The sequence below is a fragment of the Palaemon carinicauda genome, chromosome 10 (genome assembly GCF_036898095.1).
Source record: "Palaemon carinicauda isolate YSFRI2023 chromosome 10, ASM3689809v2, whole genome shotgun sequence".
Taxonomy (NCBI): Eukaryota; Metazoa; Arthropoda; class Malacostraca; order Decapoda; family Palaemonidae; genus Palaemon; species Palaemon carinicauda.
This window is the reverse complement of record NC_090734.1, coordinates 74844686-74862427: the sequence shown is the minus strand read 5'-3', so window position 1 is coordinate 74862427 and position 17742 is coordinate 74844686. Positions and strand designations below refer to the sequence as shown.

Below are 17742 nucleotides of genomic sequence, written 5' to 3'. Positions count from 1 at the left end.
AAGGACTTTTATGTTTTACCCCCTGTTTGTGTGTTTGCGTGTTTGTTTGTGTGTGTTTATCAGTGAACACCTTCCAGGCCACAATTCTAATCGTTAAGTAATGAAACTTGCAGGGATTAACTGTTATGTAAAAAAGCTGGCAAAGATTAAATTTTGGAAGGTCAAGGTCGAAGGTCAAGCTCAAAGGTCAAGCAAAATGTCCAATTCACTTAATGAGCTATAAGTTTGGACATCGTTGTCACAGACTTCAAACTTGGTTCATATTTGAGTGTAGGAAAATCAATGCCATTTAATACATGCTAAGGTCAAAGGTCAAGGTCGAGTCCCAGGTCAAGAGCAAACAAAAGGTCAAATTCAGTCCTCAACCACACGGCCACAATTTTAATCGTAGAGTAATGAAACTTGCATGGATTTTAAACTGTTATGTAAAGAGCTGGAAATTATTAAATTTTGAAAGGTCAAAGGTCAAAGTCACGGACAAGCAAAACGTTCATATCACGTAATCAGCCATAAGTTTGGACACCCTTGTAACAGAGACTTCAAACTTGATTCATATTAGAATGTATGAAAATCCACACCAATTAGTACATATTAAGATCGAAAGTAAAGTCCAAGGTCAAGGTCATGCAAAAGGTCAAATTCTGGTCATCGACTATATGGCCACAATTTCAATCATACAGTAATGAAACCTTCATGGATTTTAAACTGTTATGTAAAGAGCTGGAAATTATTAAATTTTGGAAGGTCAAAGGTCAAGGTCACAGACGAGCAAAGCGTCCATATCACGTAATCAGCCACAAGTTTGGACATCCTTGTCACAGAGACTTCAAACTTAATTCATACCAGAGTGTATGAAAATCCACGCAAATTAATACATGTTAAGGTCAAGGTCGAGTACAAGATCAAGGTCAAGCAAAAGGTCAAATTCTGGTCATCAACCAAATGACCACAATTTTAATCCTAGAGTAATGAAACCTGGAGGGATTTCAAACTGTTATGTAAAGAGCTGGAAATGATTAAATTTTGGAAGGTCAAAGGTCAAGGTCACGGACTAGCAAAACCTCCATATCACATAATCAGCCATAAGTTTGGACATCCTTATCAAAGAGACTTTAAACTTGGTTCATATTAGAGTGTATGAAAATCCACGCCAATTAATATTGTTAAGGTCAAGGTCGAGTCCAAGGTCAAGGTCAAGCAAAAGGTCTAATTCCGGTCATCAACCATACGGCCGCAATTACAATCACAAGGTAATGAAACCTTCATGGATTTTAAACTGTTATGTAAAGACCTGGGAATTATTAAATTTTGGAAGGTCAAAGTTCAAGGTTACTGACGAGCAAAACGGCCATAAATTTTGGAAGGTCAAAGTTCAAGGTTACTGACGAGCAAAACGGCCATATCATGTAATCAGCTATATTTTTGGACATCCTTGTCACAGAGACCTCAGACTTGGTTCATATCTGAGTGTATGAAAATCCACACCAATTATTACATGTTAAGGTCAAAGGTCACGGTTGAGCCAAAGGTCGAGAAATAAACTGCCGTGGCGGAGGTCTGCGCTCTACTGGGTGCCCCTCTTATTATTATTATTATTATTATTATTATTATTATTATCTAAACTACATCTCAATTGGCAACACAGGATGCTATAAGCCCAAAGACTCCAACAAGGGAAAATAGCCCATTGAGGAAAGGAAATAAATGAAATAATGTAAAGTAATGGCATTCAGATTTATAGCAGTCTATTAGGACCAGGACTCAGCCCTAATGTATACCGCCATTCCTCTGGTCCTAGGAATAGCATCACATTTCAAAATTATGGGCTTCTTCAAACCTGGTATTAGCAGCTCAGAAAAGAAATGTGTCTGAGCATAATAGAATATAAAATATCTCAAGATCAGTAACAACGTTAAAATACATCTGCGATGTATAAACTAAGAAGAGAGACTTTCGTCTGCCTGTTCAACATAAAAACATTCGCTGCAAGTTTGAACTTATGAAGTTCAAACGATTCAACTGCCTGATTAGGAAATTCATTCCACAATTTATCACAGCTGGAATAATACTTCTAACACTTGATAGAAAATTGGTAATGTTAACTCCACTATGTAAATGTGCTTGTGGTAGCTCGAGGCTAACAGATTACCGCCCAATTTCCATAACTCTCATATTACCCAAAGTTTTTGAACGTCTTTTGGCAAAACATCTAAATAGGTTTTGCTGAAGGCAATCATCTGTTCCCTAGCTTGCAATTTTGCTTTCATAAAGGCCTCAGAGCATGTGATGCCCTTCTTACAATCTCTAATGCTGTACAGAAATTCATTGATTGTGGTCAGGATGTTCGTATGATTGGCCTTGATTTTAGTGCTTCCTTTGACCATGTTAATCACGAGGTCCTTGTTTTCAAACTCAAACAGTTGGGTGTGGGTAGATCATTTGTTAGCATCATTATTGTACTTTTTAAGTAATAAGTCGTAAAGAGTTGTTGATGGATACCATAGTGAGTATAGGACTGGGATATCTGGTGTTCATCAGGGTAGTGTTCTTGACCCATTAGTTTTCATACTTTATACACAAGACGTGTTGTTTGGCATAGAAAATAAGCTTGTTGCATATTCAGATGATGCTACTCTCATCGCATCAATTCCATTTCCTGAATGTAGACCTGAGGTTGCTGGTTGCATGGTGCAAATAAAGGCGCAAGTTAAACAAAAGTCAATGTATGATTATAAGTAGATCAAGCGCAGTTTCTCCTCAACATCAGGATCTCAGCATTGATAATAATTCTTTAATTCTTTAAGACTCTTAAAATTTTAGGTGTGATTCTCGACAGCAAATTTACTTTTAAGAAACACATTAGGCGTGCCTCTTCTTTAGTTGCACAAAAAATTGGCTTATTGAGAAAGTCTTGTAAGATTTTCAGTGACCAATCTAGTCTGAAGAAGTGTTTTAGTTCTTTCATTCTACCTTGTTTTGAGTATTGTTCTCCTGTCTGGTTTTCAGCTGCTGATTCTCATCTTAATTTGTTGGACAGAAACTTACGGTGTATTAAATTTCTTATTACTTATCTACATATTAATCTTTGGCACCGTCGTTCAATTAGTTCATTAGGCATGTTGCATAAGATTTTTCATAACTCTGACCATCCTTTACATTCAGGTCATCCCGAACAGAACCATCCTGTTCGTAATACTAGGTATGCAGTTGATTCTAATAGTCAAGCCTTCTCGATCATGGGGCTCAATACTGCACAGTATTCTATAAGTTTTATTCCAGCTGTGACCAAGTTGTGGAATGATCTTCCTAATCGGGTAGTTGAATCGGTAGAACTTCAAAAAGTTCAAACTTATAGCAAATGTTTTTATGTTGAACAGACTGACATGAGTCTCTTCTTATAGTTTACATATGAAAGATCTGTTTTAATGTTGTTACTGTTCTTAAAATACTTTATTCTAATTGTTCATTACTTCTCACATAAATTTATTTCCTTATTTCCTTTCCTCAATGGGCTATTTTGCCTTATTGGAACCCTTACGCTTATAGTAACGTGTTTTTCCAGCTTGGGGTGTAGCTTAGCTAATAATAATAATAATAATAATAATAATAATAATAATAATAATAATAATAATAATAGAATACTGAGTAGTATTGACCCTTATGATGGAGAACGAATGACTTAGAGTTAACAGCATAGCTAGAACTACGTACAGGATAGTACAGTTTGGGAAGATCCGAATGTAAAGAATGGTCAGGAATATCAAAAATCTTATGCAACATGCATGGAGACGAGTATGCCAGAGATTATTATTATTATTATTATTATTATTATTATTATTATTATTATTATTATTACTTGCTAAGTTACAACCCTAGTTGGAAAAACAGGATGCTATCAGCCCAGGGGGCCCCAACAGGGAAAATAGCCCAGTGAGGAAAGGAAACAAGGAAAAAGAAAATATTACAAGAAAAGCAACAGCATCTAAATAAAATTTCCTATTTAAACTATAACAACTTCAACAAAACAAGTGAAAGAGAAACCAGATAGAATAGTGTGCTTGAGTGTCCCCTCAGGCAAGTGAACTCTAACCCAAGACAGTGAAGACCATGGTACAGAGGCTATCACACCACCCATAACTACAGAACAATGGTTTAATTTTGGAGTGTCCTTCTCCTAGAAGAGCTGCTTATCATAGGTAAACAGCCTCTTTCACCCTTATCGAGAGTAAAGCAGCCACTGAACAATTACAGTGCAGTAGTTAATCCCTTGGGTGAAGAAGAATTGTTTGGAAATCTCAGTCTTGTTAGGTGTATGATGACAGAGGAGAATCTAAAGAATATGCCAGACTATACGGTGTAGATGTATGCAAATGGGAAAATGAACCATAACCAGAGAGAAGGATCCAATATAGTACTGTCTGGTCAGTCAAAGGACTCCATAACTCTCTAGCGGTAGTATCTCAACGGATGGCTGGTGCCCTGGCCAATCCGCTACCTTTTATTATTATTATTATTATTATTATTATTATTATTATTATTATTATCTAAGCTACAACTCTAGTTGGAAAAGCAAGATGCCATAAGCCCAAGGGCTTTAATAGGGAAAAATAGCCCAATAAGGAAAGGAAATATGGAAATAAACAAATGATGAGAACAAATTAACAATAAATCATTCTAAAAACAGTAACAACGTCAAAACAGATATGTCATAAATAAACTATAAAAAGACTTATGTCAGCCTGTTCAACAAAAAATATTTGCTGCAACTTGGAACTTTTGAAGTTCTACTAATTCAACTACCCGATTAGGAAGATCATTCCACAACTTGGTCACATCAGGAATAAAACTTCTAGAATACTGTGTAGCATTTAGCCTCATGATGGAGAAGGCCTAGCTATTAGAACTAACTGCCTGCCTAGTATTACGAACAGGATGGAATTGTCCAGGAAGATCTGAATGTAAAGGATGGTCAGAGTTATGAAAAATCTTATGCAACATGCCTAATGAACTAATTGAACGACGGTGCCAACGATTAATATCTAGATCAGGAATACTAAATATAATAGACCGTAAGTTTCTGTCCAACAAATTAAGATGAGAATCAGCAGCTGAACACCAGACAGGAGAACAATACTCGAAACAAGGTAGAATGAAAGAATTAAAACACTTCTTCAGAATAGATTGATCACCAAAAATCTTGAAAGACTTTCTCAAAAAGAGATCAAGATGTTGAGGAGCCACTGTCCTTGACCTACTTACAATCATACTTTGAGTTTTGTTAGGATTCAACTTCATACTCCATAATTTGCACCATGCACTAACTTTAGCTAGATCTCTATTAAGGGATTCAGCAACCTAAGATCTACATTGATGGGATAAAATTGATGCAAAGAGAGTAGCATCATCTGCATATGCAACAACCTTGTTTTCTAGGCCAAACCACATGTCATGTGTATATAGTATGAAAAGTAATGGGCCAAGAACACTACCCTGTGAAACACCAGATATCACATTCCTATACTCACTATAGTGTCCATCAACAACAACTCTTTGAGATATATTACTTAGAAATCAATAATAATGCTAAGAAACGACCCACCCACTCCCAACTGTTTGAGTTTGAAAAACAGGGCCTCATAATTAACACGATCAAAGGCAGCACTAAAATCAAGGCCAATCATACGAACTTCCTGACCACAATCAAGGAATTTCTGTTAAGCATTGGAGATTGTAAGAAGAGCATCACATGTTCCACGGCATTTACGAAAACCAAATTGCAAACTAAGGAATAGAAAACCCATTAAGACGTTTTGCCAGAAGACTTTCAAAAACTTTAGATAATATGGGAGTTATGGTAATTGGGCGGTAATCAGATGGACTTGAGCTACCACAAACACATATACATTGAGGAGTAACATTACCAATTCTCCTACAAGTGCTAAAAGCTCCTCTTCTTGCTAACTTGTGCAAAATAACAGATAAATTTGGAGCTAAGAAATCTGCTGTCTTTATAAAAAAAAACAAAGGAAAAATACCATTTGCATCTACATCTCCATAAGCATCAAGGTCCATCAACAGAGCAAATTTTCACGACATCAAAAAGCTAATCTAGTTAGTTTAGCCTCAAGAAAACAGGAATGAGGAAGTTCAAGTTTTTCATTACTCTGTTTATTGTCAAAAACATCAGCCAAAAGGGTTGCCTTTTCCTTTGGACAGTGAGTGACTGAGCCATCTGGTTTAAGCAAAGGAGGAACTGTTACATCTACACCAAAGAGTGCAGATTTAAGGGTAGACCACCATTTATGTTTCTGGGTTGTACCAGAAAGGGTTTCTTTTATGGTTAAATTGTATTACTTTTCAGTTGAGGCATAATCTCTCTGACCTAAAGCTCTAAGCTGAGTATAGTTATTCCAGGTCAAATCTGATCTGTTACCCTTTCAAAGATGATAGGCCTCCTGCTTCTCCAAATAAGCACGTCTACAATCGTTATTGAACCATGGTTTGTCCTTCACTCTGTACCTTAGCACATGAGAAGGGATGCGCCTATCAATTATGTTGACTAGATTCTCATTCAAAGGGACAACAGGATAAGGAATAAGAAATTTAATAGACCGTAAATTTTTTTCCAACATATTAACATAAGATTTAGCAGCTGAAGGCCAGACAGGAGAAAAATATTTGAAAAAAAAAGGTGGAATGAAAGAAATAAAACACTTCAGAATAGGTTGATCACCGAAAATCTTGAGAGACTTTCTCAATAAACCAATTATGTTGAGCAATTGAAGAAGAAACTAACCGAATGTGTTTCTCAAAAGTAAATTTGGAGTCAAGAATCACACCTAAAAATTTTAAATCAGTTGTATAGTTTTAAAAAAAAATTATCAATGACAAGATTTGGATGTTGGAGGGCCACTGTCCATGCCCCGCTTACAACCGTACTTTACTTTAAGGGTTGCTTATCTGATCCTGTACAGCTGGGGAACCCTACTCTCTACAGGAACTCCATGGTTGTTTTATGTTGTTCATTCGTGAGCATTTAACATTTCACAATGCGTATTGTTCGCTTACTGTATGATCAGCAATGTCAAAACACTCGCAGAATAAGATGGTTCTCAGCTTCCTCTTGAAAGCCTTAATATCTTCAATTATTCGGATGTCTCGTTGGAGCCCATTGTGTAGTCTCAGGCCGCATATTTAAAGGCTCTAGATCCTACAGTAGACATGTATCTAGGCTCTGATAGTTTGAAACCATCTATAATTATTTTAGCTTAGGACGATTTGTTGGCTGTACAATATGTAGCAATTCTCTTAGATATTTTGGAAGACCGATTCTGATAAATTGGTGGGTTATTGTACATATTTTAATTTCAATTTTCGCTTTAATCGGCAGCCAGTGTGAATCAATTAGTATTGGGCGATCCTATCTCTAGGTGGGACACCTTTTATCAGTCTTGCTCCTCTGTTTATTATGTTTTGTATTTTCCTAAGTTGTACCTTTGGTAGATTATAGTAAATGGAGTTACAGTAGTCAATTCTGGTAATCACACAATTTATCACAAGTTTCTTTACGGAACATTTATCCCGGTACTTTTTTATATAAGCAATATTTCTTGGATGATAACCAGCAGTTTTTACTACATAATTTATTTGGGTATTGAGAGACAAGGTGCAGTCAAGAAATGCGCCTAGATCACGAACTATACTAGATATCGGCACTGAGTCATTATTTACGTTAATTTGAATATCACCCAAGCTTCTCAGTGTTTCTTTTTCCCACCACAATGAACTCGGTTTTGTTCTCATTTAATTTTAGTCGTTCAATTGTCATCCGTTCTCTAATACTATCAAGGATTCGGTTTAGAGTTTCAGTAGTGACGTCTATATCATTTATGGAGAAGTAAAATTGTGTGTCCTCCGCAAATAGTTTGAATTTCACACCATACCTTTGTAGTATTTTCGATAGGCCTATAATATAGATGCAGAATAAGATTGGGCCAAGTACACTCCCCTGGGGTACCCCTCTGTTTAAAGGCTCATATGATGAATAAGAGCTTCCAATTTGTACACAGTAATTTCTACCAACCAAGTAGTCTTTTAGATATTCGAAAGCTTGATCTTCAACGCCGATGAACCTAGATCATTTAGTAGCAGTTCACGCACAGCTGTATCAAAAGCAGCACTAATATCGAGTAATAAAAATACCACATTTATTTTAATCCATCATTTCCAGCATATTTACAACAGAGCAGATGGCTGATTCCGTAGAGTATAGTTTTCTGTAAGCAGATTGGTTGTCTGGCAAAGCGTCTATTACTTCTAAGTGACTGACTATTTGTTCAAGAATTACGTATTCTAGCAATTTTGAAACAAAGGATAGATTCGAAATAGGTCTACAGTATATGAGCTTCATTCCTGGTAATCCAGAGCACTTTTCAAAACTGGTGTGACTATAGCCATTTTCTCAGATTTGGGAAACTTACATTCATCAATGCTTGCATTTGCCATTCTCATCATTATTTCGGCTAGACTAGAAAAGTTTCCCTCTCCAGTTACTTCAGATATTGGCATAGGATCGATCACAGTTTGTTTTCTTTGCTCTCTTCATAATTCTGGTGATGTCATCTTGTGTTATGTTGTTAAATCTCAATAATTTTATCTGTGCATCTGGTGTATCATTAATCTGTTGTTGAATATTTAGGCTACATATGACCTGTTTATATTTTCAATTTTGTTTGTAAAGACTAGAAAATTATTTGCTAGTTCCTGGTCACTGTATCCATCAGGTAGCTTTTTTTTCGTTTACATTTCCCATTATACCATTTAGGAGACGATATAACTTATTTATGTCTATTGCTGCTTTGCGGATTTTCTCTTATAGTATTCACTTTTTTTCCTTCTTAGTAGGTAGTTATATTGACATATTGTAGTTTTGTAGTCTATCCATGTGCTTTCACTTTTTATCCATTCCACTTTCTTTCTTTGCGTCATTTTTCCTTCTTTTTCACTAAAGTCTCTCCATCAAACCAAGGAGATTGGTCTTTAACAATTATAGTCTTTCCCATTAGTGGCCACATGGTATCATATTCACTTTTACTCACTCTATTATAAGTGGTCGTAAGACAGTCATCACACATAGCTCCCAGCAAACGTTGATTATCATGAGCAAAGGAATGTTGATAGCATCGTTTATTTTCTTTGTAACTTCTTCAATAAATGCGGTAGAAGAAAAAAATTGATTTATGTCTAAATTTTATTTTCTTTACTACTGCATGTTTCTGTAGAGGTAGGCTAAACGTAACAAGTTTATGCACTGAAGAGATGGTACATTTCTCTTCAACATTTATATCATTTACAATGTTATTCATTCCATCACTCAAAACTAGGTCCAGTGTATGTCCAGTTAAAGTAGTTGTACAGTCGACATTATTCACTAATTGATATGATTCCATCAACTCTCTAAATGCCAAAGCGTCAAGATTTGATGCGTCATCCACCCAAAAATTGAATTATCTGCAAATAACTAATTCAATTTGATCCATGATAATTATCTCAGTGAATGGACTAAATTCTTCAAAGAAGATAGTAGCATTTGTTCTCGGAGGTTTGTAGACTGTTACAAAGGATACTTTTTTCTGTTTTATGCGTAATGTTTATTCCTATATATTCAAAGCTTGTTACACTAGTTCTTTTTAACATTTTGAGATTTGAGAACTTTTATGAATAAAGAGTACGACACCCCCACCAGACCTACCCTCTCTCAGGATGTGAAAGAATGTATGCTAGGGTGTGTGTGTGGTGGTGTGTGTGTGTGTGTGTGGTGGTGTGTGTGTGTGTGTGTGGTGGTGTGTGTGTGTGGGGGGGGGGGGCCTTCATCTCAGTGATCTTAGCATTGTCAAAGCTATTCAACCGTGTTTCAGATAGTGTTAGTATGTGCAAGTACTGTAATTCTCGTTTATCAATTCTAGAATTTGGATAGTTTTATTACCAACAGATTGTATATTTACGTAGCCACAGTTCATGACGTCCTTTGTATCCATGATCAGTATTTTCTACGTCTTTTCAATTCCAACTCAAAAGCTTTGCAATTTCTTACGTTTACTGTAAGTTCATTTGGTATGTTTAACTATGTGCAGTTAATACTTTGAGTTTTGTTAGGGTTCAACTTCATGCCCCATAGTTAGCAATATGCACTAATTTTAGCTATACTACATATCTTGTATGTATAGTATGAAAAGTAATGGGCCAAAAACACATATAGTGAAGAAAACCAGATACTATATCACAATCCTAAACTTACTTTGGTGGCCATCAAGCACACCCTTTGTTATCTATTACTTAGAATTCTATAATGATGCTAAAAAGGACCCACCCAATGGTCCTACTTCCAACGGTTTGATTTTGAAAACAGGGGCCTCATGATTAACACGGTAAAGGAACCACCAAAATCAACTTCAATCATACGAATTTCCTAACCACATAAAGGGATTTCTTACAACATAAAGGCCGAAGATATAACATTCGCACATACGTTAGGGAGGTTCAATTATCTTTCGAATCACGATTGCTAGGTCTGCTGATAACTTCGGCCATCACACAGTAATAAATTGGCATGTTTTTTAACAACCCTCCCACGTTAATTTACAAAGAAACATGAGAGTTAACCCATTTGGAGGCTGCATTGTCCAATCGTGAAACGAGAGAGAGAGAGAGAGAGAGAGAGAGAGAGAGAGAGAGAGAGAGAGAGAGAGAGAGAGAGAGAGAGAGAGTTTCAAAACAATCTAATGGCATCATGCAGATTCATACAAAATTAGACCAGGCGGCAATGAGACGACGATTTGTTCAACCAACCCAAAAATTAATCGGAATATTAAATGGTAACTTGCGAATGAAATGCCCCGAAATTAAAATCTATAACTTTGTTTATACAACTAGGCAGTGTCAATAATTTTGTTTTGAGATGAAAAATAATTTCTGTTACTTACATTGAATGTGGCAAGTCTACTCCATTTTGATACATTTGGCTTTTGAACTATTTTTAATGGCACAAACCGAAGCATAGTACTTATAGTTAAATTTTCTTTTAGCTTCGAACAGTATTAGCCATAATCTGTATTACCTTTAGTTAAGCCACTAAGTATTCACCAAAGCATAGGTCTAATTAAAAGCCAATGTAGTTGGAGGTGCTATTTCAGGAAACGCTGTATTGCCACCTCCGGCACAAGCTGAACGCGCGAAGATGGCCCTGCCGCCCTAGACACCTACCGTCACCAGTTTGTCAATAAATTCTACCCTCTGTACGAGGGAGGGGCCTCAAGATTTATTACCTGTCACGTTTACCTTGACAGGGAGTCATACTTAGCGCCATGACTGATCAAAAATACGTTTGATTACAATTTTGTAATAAGCCGAGAAGAAGGAGATAATTCTAACGGCATCTTGCAACTATCTCTCGGGCACTTTTCCCGCGGCTACAGGAGTCACGATAAAGCGTTATAAAGGATTAAACTGAACTTTAAAGAAGAAAAAAACCTACCGGGTTATAAAAGCTAGCAATAATGGCAATATTCCTTACTTTGACAGCTTTACATATTACTGTCTATACGGTAGATACAACCCAAAGAGGACATAAGTCTAGATTAGCTCTATCTATGGGGAAAGTTTAAAGCTCCACAAAGAAGCAGAATAATTAGAGGAAGAAAAGACGAGAACTTCCCCGGAACAGCTGACGATGTTTTAGAACTCATTTCTTAGTCAGTCCTTGGTCCGCCTGTGCAGTGGTGAGGGTGCCGCCTCTGTGGATGGAATTTGCCATTTAATTAGGGGGGGAAAGTGACAGAAAGTAATAGGAAGACCTGAAAGAACTGCGATAATCCATTTCACATTATGTGTAATCTGTTGGGATTAATCCCGTGATGGTGGTTCATAGGCGGCCGATTTCACTTACATTAACATTAGCTGGAACAATACATTGAACGGTGTTGATTATTATTTACAAATACAGAAATCATTTCCATTACGATATTTAGTTTGCTATCAGTTAATGTAGTTTTCTTATTACCTTTCCTACAGATACAGTACTACCTCGCTAATTTTTCCAAGTTATGCTAAAGAATAAATAATGATAATAACTGATTATAACTAAATAATTTTCTCATTAGTCTACTCACGAAGGAAATAATGAAATATTAATAATCAACAGAGCACACGGAGAGGATATATCCAGGGCCATCTTGGCGCTTTGTAATGACCTACGCGGTGTTTGGGAACTTTCGTTCGCCATATCGAATACAGTGTCTTCAAACTTCTAGGTTTTACCTTAATAACTTTTCAAGTAATTCAAGGACAAATTCCCAAGAAAAAAAAATATTGTCAATAGTTGCATGACCTATAAATCAGGACAATGTAGGTATGACCTCCAAATTGGAACAATAACACCAGGGGTCCAATTTTGGTGAATAACAAAATGGCCTGAAATTAGAGTTGATAGCAGTTTGATCTCAAATTTTGGACAGTATCAATATGATTTCAAATCTGGTTCAGTTAAAGTATGACCTTAATCTGGTCCAATTATAGTATGACCTTAAATCTGATTCAATCATAGATTGACCTCAAATCTGGTTCAATCATAGATTGACCTCAAATCTGGTTCAATTATAGTATTGCCTCAAATCTGCTTCAATTATAGTATGGCCTTAAAGCTGGGTAAAAAATAAAATGACCTCAAATCTGGTTTAATCATAGTATGACCTCATATCTGGTTCAGTTATAGTATGGCCTCAAAAATAGTTCAATTATCGTATGGCCTTAAATCTGGGTAAAAGATAATGTGACCTCAAATGTGGTTCAATCAAGGATTGACCTCAAATCAAAATACCGTGCCCAGAAATCTAGGGTAAACTATACTATGATCTCAAATCTGGATAAAAAAATACTATGACCTCAAAACTGCTTCAATTATAGTACGACCTTAAATCTGGTTCAATTAAAGTATGACCTCAAATATGGTTCAATTATAGTATGACCTTAAATCTGGTTCATTCAATGTATGATCTCAGATCTCTATACAAAATATTAAGACCTTAAATCTGGATAAAAGATACTATGACCTCAAAACTGGTTCAATTATAGTATGACCTTAAATATGGTTCAATTAAATTATGACCTTAAATCTGGTTCGATTATAGTATAACCTTAAATCTAGTTCAATCAATGTATGATCTCAAATCTCTATACAAAATATTAAGACCTTAAATCTGGATAAAAGATACTATGACCTCAAAACTGGTTCAATTATAGTATGACCTTAAATATGGTTCAATTAAATTATGACCTTAAATCTGGTTCGATTATAGTATAACCTTAAATCTGGTTCAATCAAAGTATGACCTCAAATCTATATAAAAATACTATAACCTCAAATCTGGGTAAAAATACTGTCAACAAATCTGGTTCAACTATAGTATGACCCCAAACCCGATTTAATCTTAAATCAGGTTCAATCATAGATTGACCTCAAATTTCATTCAATTATAGTATGACCTCATACCTGGTTCAATTATAGTATGAACTCAAATCTGGTTCAATTATAGTATGACCTCAAAACTGGTTCAATTATAGGATGACCTCAAAACTGGTTCAATTATAGGATGACCTCAAAACTGGTTCAATTATATTATGACCTCAAATCTAGTTCAATTATAGTACAACTTTAAATTTGGTTCAATTATGATATGACCTTAAATCGGGTTCAATCATAGTTTTAACTCAAATCTGTTTCATTTATAGTAAGACCTTAAATCTGGTCCAATTATAGTATAACCCTAAATCTCGATCAATTATAGTATAACCTTAAATCTGGTTCAATTATTGTATGACCTCAAATGTGGTTCAATTATAGTATGACCTTAAATCTGGGTCATTTATAAAATGACCTCAAATATGTTTCAGTTATAGTATGACCTTAAATCTGGTTCAATTACTGTATGACCTTAAATCTGGTTCATTTATAGTGACCTTAAATCTGATTCAATAGTATGACCACAAATCTGGTTCCATTATCGTATGACCTCTAAAATGGTTCAGTTATAGTATCACCTAAAATATGGTTCAGTTATATATTGACCTTAAATCTGGTTCTATTATAGTGTGACCTTAAATCTGATTCACTAGTATGACCTCAAATCGGGTTCTAATATAATGTGATCTCATCTGGTGCAATTATAGTATGACCTCAAATTTGGTTCAATTATAGTATGACCTTAAATCTGGTTAAGGCATAGTATGACCTTAAATCTGATTCAATTATAGTATGACCTCAAATCTGGTTCAATAGTATAACCTCAAATCTAGTGCAATTATAGTATGACCTCAAATCTGGTTCAATTATAGTATGACCTTATATTTGGTTCAATTATATTATGACCTTAAATCTGATTCAATTATAGTATAACCTTAAACTTAGGTCGTCACATTTCAAATCCAATTTTTGTCTTGGTAAAATAGTGAGAATTTGCTTACTTTGATTGAAACAACAACAAAAAATTTCTCTTTAAAGAAATCTTTAGATGCAAAAATTTTCTATCGTATAATAATGAACACATAGCAATAATTAGAGTTCTTTAACTTATATATTAATCGTTTTTTGCAGATGCAATAAATTTGAAATCCTGAACATAGGTTTTCAACTTTGCTTAAGCCAAAATTATTAAATTTTATTTCCAAACACTTCGTTATTTCCAAAGAACCAAAACCGATGTAAGAAAGACGTTATCATGAAATTCCTATATCATCTATGATCAATAAAATTTATCATTAGATATCTATTTTGATGCGACCTAACTCTCTCTCTCTCTCTCTCTCTCTCTCTCTCTCTCTCTCTCTCTCTCTCTCTCTCTCTCTCTCTCTCTCTCTCTCTCTCTACAAGCCACTTCTATATCAATAATTTAATTTATTTTATCTCCTTAAATTGACGAATTTAAAATGTCGAGAGTCATTCATCATGTTATCAATCCAAACTATAAACCATTTACCCGAACTGAATTTCCTCAGTATCAACGCTTTAAACGTAAGACAAAAAAACGTTTTGCTACTTGACGTCACAATATGATTGCGTATATTACCATTTAGAATTAAAAGTTTTAGTTCAGAAAAGTTCCGTGAAAAGGTGTTAATGTTGGTCCCGGCCCCACCTCCTGCATTAGCGAATCAATGTGACAGGAAGAAATCAACTCAGGAATCGCTCACTTTGTCACCTATGGCGTTAGCAACAGTTTTGACCGCATGACATAAAACCATTGATTGGATTCGTGGTCAACTTTTATTCAATCGAAGGGGTTTTAATTTTATTTATTAAATAAATAAATAATAAAGTTCATAATTAAATTTATAATGTCATTTTGAAGAAGTAAAGTAATGTCATAATTGTTACACTCCATGACCTGTGGTGTAGTAGACCTAAATTAAATATATTGGCCAAGTACCTGATTAACGACAACGATAAACTCCCTATCTATCTATTGATTACATTTCTATGTTTTATTCGGTTTTTTTTTCCGTTAGGATATAATAACTTTTCATGGTGACATTTATTGTCTCCATTCTCTAGAGCTAATATTCAAACTAGTAGTTATTGGAACATCATTCAATTCTAAAATTACGCAAAAATGAAAAAATACAGAATAATTTCCTAATTTCAATATACCCTTAGAAAAAATTATTTTCTGATTTAATTTAATAAGTTCACCAAATTTATGATTAGTTGAATATATATATATATATATATATATATATATATATATATATATATATATATATATATATATATATATATATATATATATATATATATATATATATATATATATATATATATCAATAGTAAAACCAACAAAACTATCATGACAAATGTAAATTATTTTACGGAGTTAAACCCACGAATCTTGACTCCAAAAATAGCACCAGCAAGCCAGCATTTTTCCTACAGCCTAGGCAATATCTAATAACCTAAACATCTCCCACAACAATTCTTTTTATTTGAATCACACGTGTTGGTCAACATGACACCAATACAGCTACTTGGTATAAATTTGTAGTAATCAGGGTGAAAACTGCCAAATAATAAATAAAAAAATCCCACTTGGGTGACAACCTTCGAATCCAAGACCATCCCCAAGTCGTGACTGCAGTGAGAGAGAAGAGGAAGCGTTTGTTTACAAATCTAAATTTATCAGACCCGGTCTCTTAAGCTCTCTCTCTCTATATATATCTCTCTCTCGCCGGCAATTCGTAAATAATGTAAGAGCATATGTTTAAGAGGCTACGGTTTCGTAACGAGCGCCTCCGTAAGATAGCCATTAAGAAAAACGATAGTTTAATTAAGGAATTTATTAATATATTTTGGCAGCACCTGAAATGTAGGTAGGTGACAGGTCTTCAAGAGGATGCGTGGGAGGAGACACTTGAAATAAACAGTTTGTCCTTTAACTGTTTTTCATTGCTTGGCTCAAATTCAATATGCCTGAACATATTTACTGTTATACTCTAATATATGCATACATGCGGGATAAATAGTGTTGAGTATGCGACTAGGTGGATGTTTGTGAGCGTGTATATTGTTCACTTACAAACAACCGCCAACATATGTATAAAAACAGCCTACATACTACAAGAATATCCATACGAAGGACAGCAGTTTGTTTTCTTTTGCAACCATTAGCATATATATATATATATATATATATATATATATATATATATATATATATATATATATATATATATATATATATATATATATATATATATATATATATATTGTAAACAGTACATATATCTATACGTAGGACTGCTAAGTTTATTTCATTTTCTAACCTTTAGCACACACTTGTGTGTGTGTATATATATATATATATATATATATATATATATATATATATATATATATATATATATATATATATATATATATATATATATATATATATATATATATATATATATATATATACATATATATATATATACATATATATATATATATATATATATATATATATATATATATATATATATATATATATATATATATATATATTCACCATACTTGTAAACTCGAACCACCATCATGGAACCCCGCCAATAGAAAAGACTTTTACAGGGAAAACAAGTAACTCGAACGAGTATGGATTATGTGAAGTGATGTAACAATAAATCCGTGATAAATATCAAGCAATCCACAAATGAATTATTTATTCGTGAATTGAGAAAAATCCCCAAATCTTTGCAGCGGAGAAGAGAAGATCAAAATAGGCGAATAAATGGCGGGTTGGGATGCTCTGCCCACAGAGGCCGCGTTCATCGCTGGCTTCAACAACCAAGGAACATTTACGACGGTCTCTTTCTTTAATATAATTTTTTTTTCTTCTCTGTTTTCCTTTCGTTAAATGAAAAAAGATATTTCCCCTTTATTGTCGTAACTATCTTTCTTTAATTAGTTATATATATATATATATATATATATATATATATATATATATATATATATATATATATATATATATATATATATATATATGTATATATATTTCACCTTTATCATCGTAACTAACCATATCAAGAACCATACTCATTAGACCTATATATCTCCATCTAATTGCAAGTCTCTCTCTCTCTCTCTCTCTCTCTCTCTCTCTCTCTCTCTCTCTCTCTCTCTCTCTCTCGTGTTTAACGTATAACTCAATCACT

At 34.3% G+C, this 17742-nt stretch overlaps 1 protein-coding gene across 12 annotated transcripts in view; it reads left to right on the top strand.

Annotated features, from left to right (window-relative positions):
• FipoQ (F-box/LRR-repeat protein FipoQ) overlaps positions 1–17742 on the top strand; it is a 204306-nt gene that overhangs the window by 170743 nt on the left and 15821 nt on the right. The window contains exons 1-2 of one of the 12 annotated variants that reach the window (XM_068381642.1): positions 11749–11777; positions 17285–17390. The exons of 8 other annotated variants lie outside the window; for them this stretch is intronic. In XM_068381642.1, coding sequence (XP_068237743.1) covers positions 17316–17390 — 75 coding nt within the window. In that variant the 5' untranslated portion in view covers positions 11749–11777; positions 17285–17315. Of the gene's footprint in view, positions 1–11748; positions 11778–11820; positions 11840–17155; positions 17391–17742 lie in introns of those variants that run through there. 3 more of the 12 variants (XM_068381639.1, XM_068381643.1, XM_068381640.1) reach the window with 3 other exon arrangements.